Source organism: Lytechinus variegatus, chromosome 14 (genome assembly GCF_018143015.1).
Source record: "Lytechinus variegatus isolate NC3 chromosome 14, Lvar_3.0, whole genome shotgun sequence".
NCBI classification, from domain to species: domain Eukaryota; kingdom Metazoa; phylum Echinodermata; class Echinoidea; order Temnopleuroida; family Toxopneustidae; genus Lytechinus; species Lytechinus variegatus.
Window position 1 is genome coordinate 21,131,698 of NC_054753.1, and position 5,550 is coordinate 21,137,247.

The 5,550-nt window shown below is 37.4% G+C and overlaps 1 protein-coding gene across 1 annotated transcript; it reads right to left on the reverse strand.

Moving 5' to 3' along the window:
• Positions 1–206: 206 nt before the first annotated feature.
• Positions 207–5,304, reverse strand: LOC121427898 (tripartite motif-containing protein 45-like). Its single transcript, XM_041624471.1, has 2 exons — positions 4,669–5,304; positions 207–1,466 (listed from the first exon to the last, which is right to left on the reverse strand). The coding sequence occupies exons 1-2, from the start codon at positions 5,302–5,304 to the stop codon at positions 207–209; spliced, it is 1,896 nt and encodes a 631-aa protein (XP_041480405.1).
• Between the last annotated feature and the right edge of the window lie 246 nt (positions 5,305–5,550).

A 5,550-nucleotide genomic window follows, 5' to 3' on the forward strand; every position in this document is an offset into this window, starting at 1 on the left:
AACAAAATTATTATCTAAAAATTGTCTACACTGTTCCTTGACCAATAAAACATCAATCTATAATAACAAATACCAAAATCAAGCAGTAATTATTACCAAATAAATGAAAACCTTCAGAGTCTAAGTGAGAGGACTACCACACTAAGGAGGTGCACACCAAAAAAAAAAACAAACAAACAAACAAATAACGTAAAATATAACGTGGATTACAGTGATACTTTGATGAAAATTAACTTCTTCCAACAAGCAAAGGCGAGCATGTCTGGGGAGAGGGAAACCAAGTGCCAACTCCAAACCGATGTCATATTAAGTGCGTTGAACTCAACTCTTTCCTTCAGGTTCAGACCATCAAGATCATAGAGTCTGAACACGACATTATTATTCTTCATATCAACACTCGCTACATACACCCTGTCCTGCTCATCCACGGTAGCATACAGGTAGACATCCTCTGGAGCTTGTAGAGACTCACCAGCATTCCCATCCCTGTCATAGACCGTCACCACGCTTGGATCGAAATGACATGAACTCGTGACGATCAAACCCGTCCTGGTGGTAGATGCCTGATTCGTATTGTGCTTTGTTTGAACAGTGTGTTTAAGAGTGGATCCTGTCGGGTCATAGATATAGACTTCTTTTCTATACTTACTAATGATGATTTCATCTGATGGACTTCTGTTAACTCTAAGAGATAGACTGTTTCTCACGTGGATTGTTGCTTTCCTAGAGCCAAGGGGAGAGTAGATGTGGGCTTCTGTATTACCAGTCGACACGCAAAACGCCCCGTCCCGTTGCAAAACCAGATCATAACAATTGATGTCATTTAAAGCTGATATGTTACTATATCGCTGCTTTCCACCATTTGAATCAATGATATCAATACCTTGTGCATTCCACCCATACCCGATAGCGACAGTGCTATGGGAGTACCTTGCCATACCGTGCATCCCTCCCCGTAGATCAACACGCTGAATGACTTCCATCTTGGGATCTGATCCTGAGATGCTCCCGAGGTCAAGACGAGTATCATCTGCTGGTTTGAACCTCTTCTCCCGTGCTTTCTTCGTAATAGCTTCCGCAGAAGTGTGATCAGTAACCTCCTTCAGCATGACATCCAGCTCCTCACAGAGCAAGGTATGAGCAGATAGAGTGTCTGTCTCAAGATGACCTAGTCTGTCATTATCTACCAAAGTAATTGAACTACAAATACTCTTGATCCTCTGTCGATCTTTTAACTTCAAGACGTCGAGGTCGTCATCAAAACTATTCTGTAAGGCATGTATTTGGTCGGTGAGATTTCGAAGATTTTCTTCCAGCTCCTTGGCCTTGATGCTGTAGGCTTGCCTGACATCATCTAGTAGTGTCTGCACTGCAGTGTGTACCTCATGACGTTGTATTTCTATGTTCTGAATGTTCTTCTCCAGCTCTGCTTTCTTGTCGGCACAGCGTTGGGCAAGGCCTGTCACCTATATGAATTGAAAGTGTGATAAGTAAAGTTAGTAAACACAGCGAGTTAGATTTGGATCCTTAAATGATAAAACAACAAATTATATACGAAACGAAAGTAAATCACACAGAGTAACAGACAATATTCTGAATAAGCTCGAAAAGAGACCACATATATCCATAAATTGCATGTCACATTGAAACAATAACGATAGTAAGCATCACTGTAATTCACATAAAGAATGAAGAACAACTGGATTAGATGCAACAGTTATAATATTGATGATGGTATTACAAATTATAATCATTATCATTGTGTAATCAACAGCATCCATTATTATCATAATAATGATTATCACTATTTTAGTTTTTTATTAAAAATATTATTATCATTAGTTATTAGTGGTGGTGGTAGTAGTAGTAGTAGTAGTAGTAGTAGTAGTAGTAGTAGTAGTAGTAGTGGTAGTCATAGGCGGATCCAGGGGGCCCAAGGGGCCCGGCCCCCCCCCCCCCCCCCTATTGGCGGAGCAAAAAAAAGAAAAAAGGGGGAAAGAAAGAAAAAAAGGAAAAAGAAGGGAAAAGAATGAAGAAAAAAGAAGGGGGAACATCAGAGAGGAGGAAGGCGAATGAATAAAATAAGATGAGTGGAAAGAATATTTCATGCCACTGTACAGTATAAAATTTTCGCTCGCGCTTCGCGCTCGCATTGCCTTTTAGGGGATTAATATATTTTGCTCAATATGGAACTTAAATATCAAATTTTGTAGTCAATATACAAAACATATTTCAGCTCGGATATTCAAACTATAATTATTTTATTTCATTTACAGATTGATTTTTAAAAGTGCTCTGCAAGAATTTGTTTTATCTTCTGAATATTAACATTTTCTGCTCGCGCTGCGCGCTCGCAAAATTTGATTTGTCAGGTACCTATTATTTTCCTGCATTCCATAAAGTTTTCAAATATCCCTATTCAGGTCAAATTGCCAAAACGTAATAGCTAGCGCTACACGCTCGCATGTTGATTGGTGATTTGATTTGTGTATCTCAATATTAATTATATAACAAACTACTAAAAATCCCCATTTCATGACAGTTTATCAAAAATATGATGACATAATGTTCTTAGAATGTCCCTGTCCTATGTCAAAACTCAAAGTAATAATAATGAAACATATCAGATCTTTTTTTAACTGTGATTCATATCCACCTCATATTTTTCCTACAAAGTGCTTGAAATACAGAGCTTAATTTGACCTTTATTCAGATTGGAATATCAAATATTTTAAGCTCGAGGTTCGCGCTCGCTTTATTGATTTTCATGATGAAAAAGGGTATTTAGAATGCCCAGATTCTAGGTCGAAATCTAAAACACGCGCAAGCATGTTTATTCAGATACGCAGCTTGTTCTCTCTTTCAATCATTATGAGCCTATATATCCAGTGTCAGATCAGAATATCAAAAATTTTCTGCTCACCCTTTGCGCTCGCATTATTAATGTAGGATGATATCAAGTTATACCCATTTTTTTCATGATTTACAAAACATGAAGAGAGTGTCACGTTTTTAAGTTTGAAATCAATTTTTTCTTTCCGCTTGTTCTTCGCGCTCACATCGATTGTTTGGTTATAATACTTATACCATTCATGATTACAAAAAATGCATAAAACCTTATTTTTTTAGGCCGGAACGTCAAAAAATTTCAGCTCGCGCTTCGCGCTCGCATTATATAATCATTGAAATATGTATATGGCTAACTGCAAATTGTCTTTAACAGGTCCCTCTTCGAGAAGGCCAGAACGCATTATAAAAATATCTGCTCGCTTTTCGCGTTCGCAGTAATTATCTAGTTACATACGCATCTTCTTCAAGTTTACAAACACTGCCCAAAATGTTCAAATGAATTTTCAGGACAAAATACATGAAATTTCAAAATTGTTAACTCGCACTTCGTGCTCACACTATTTTAATAGGGCTTATGAAATTATTACATAAGAATAAAGCTAAGAAATTACTGTTAGGACATGTGCGTTTTGCCCCCCACCCCCCCAAAAAAAAAATCACGATCACGAAAAAAGAGAATAGGAAAGGGAAAAGAGTGAAATATACATGTAATATTACTTCTTATCAATTTTACGCGATACGCCATTTCGAGCCCCCTCAAATTTTTTGGCTCATTACGCCACTGCATGGGACAACCCTTTCAAAGAAACAATCAACTTTGAGCGACCGTTCGGGGAAAATATAGGTGAGAAAAATCGGGCTCCCCCCCATTGGCAGAGGCTGGAACCGCCCCTGGTGGTAGTAGTAGTAGTAGAAGTAGAAGTAGTAGTATTACTACTACTACTAGTAGTAGTAGTAGTAGTAGTAGTAGTAGTAGTAGTAGTAGTGGTGGTAGTAGTAGTAGTAGTAGTAGTAGAAGTAGAAGTAGTAGTAGTAGTAGTAGTAGTAGTAGTAGTAGTAGTAGTAGTAGTAGTAGTAGTAGTAGTAGTAGTAGTAGTAGTAGTATTAGTAGTAGAAGTAGTAGTAGTAGTAGTAGTAGTAGTAGTAGTAGTAGTAGTAGTAGTAGTAGTAGTAGCAGCAGCAGTAGTAGTAGTAGTAGTAGTAGTAGTAGTAGTAGTAGTAGTAGTAGTAGTAGTAGTAGTAGTAGTAGTAGTAGTAGTAGTAGTAGTAGCACTAGTAGTAATAGTCCAATTATTTTCATTATTATCGTCCTCACAATCATAATCATTATCAAAAACTATAATTGCTCTTTATTCTTCTCGATATCAAAGATCACCCTCAATATTTGATATCAGTGTATAACCATGCATACCAAATCTACCTTTTATACGCAGTAAAAATACTGTTTGAAATTTATATGCAAGCTGTTAAAACTTACATAACTAATTTAAATAATTTAATCTCTTAAACCGCAAAGTTTGAGTTTAAACATTTAATTCTCAATCAAACTTTCAATAGAAAATAGCCTTGCATAAAATGTGTGTATAAAATGTTGTTAATTTTTCTATACAATGGTGTTCAATCCTACAGGTAGTTGTTTAATAGAATACGCAAGTGATTAAAAAATGTTAATAAGCACAGTTTGAATTTGATATTGATTCTCAAAAAAAAATAAGCAAGGTTGTTTACACTTCTAAACAACTACTGTAAGGCTCAAATAGTAAACAGCGATATGTATTTTTAAACAGTTTTTACTGTGATGGTTATGAATAAATTTACCTTCCGTCGCAACTCCTGCTCAAAGTTAACCTGGTTCTTGATTTTGTGATTTTGATGATCAACGAGTACGCACTTGTGACAGACGTGGACCTTACAATCCTCACAAAACATATCTTTGTTTTCTGGTTTGTGGATGGAACACTTCTCGAATAAATGACCAATGCTGACCTTCCCTTCGATGACATCATCCATGGAGACAATCTCATGACCTTCGAATACGACTGTAAGATGTTGATGACAATGTAAGCACTCATCACACATGTAATAATTACATGTTCTGCAGAATGATACAGCGTCTTTCAGAGACTTGCAAGGGGTGCATTTCTGGCACATCTCAAGGACAGCATTCATCCCTCCACACTTGGCGTGGTAATCGTCTACGCATCCGTTGATGGAGACATTGAGGCGGAGATCATCGACACGGTTGGCGGACAACTTGGTGATCTCCCTGCAGAGAGGACAGACCATGTGATCAAGATCCTGGTGGGTTAGGTCGTATTTGTTGAGGCATCGCCTACAAAATGTGTGTCCACATGAATGCAAGATCGTCGCCTCGACAAATATATCAAGACATAATGGACATATCAGGTTCGGTGAAGAGCTTGAAACTTTGTCTGATTCACACTTCTCAGCCATCGCTAAATCAATTTACGAACACGAGATTTAAATTCCAACGAATATAAAGCATATGTCTTTCAGTACTAATGTATATTGAAACGTCCAGTTCGTGTTAATACGCAGTGATCCAGCATCCCAGCTTCATACTATTATTGTACTTCAATACAAATTCAACTACAAGTCAGACACACCCTGTTTGAACGCTTTAAAACAATGGAACCGGGCATTAGCGGCGGAAGCCAAACATTTTAGGGGACCACCAAA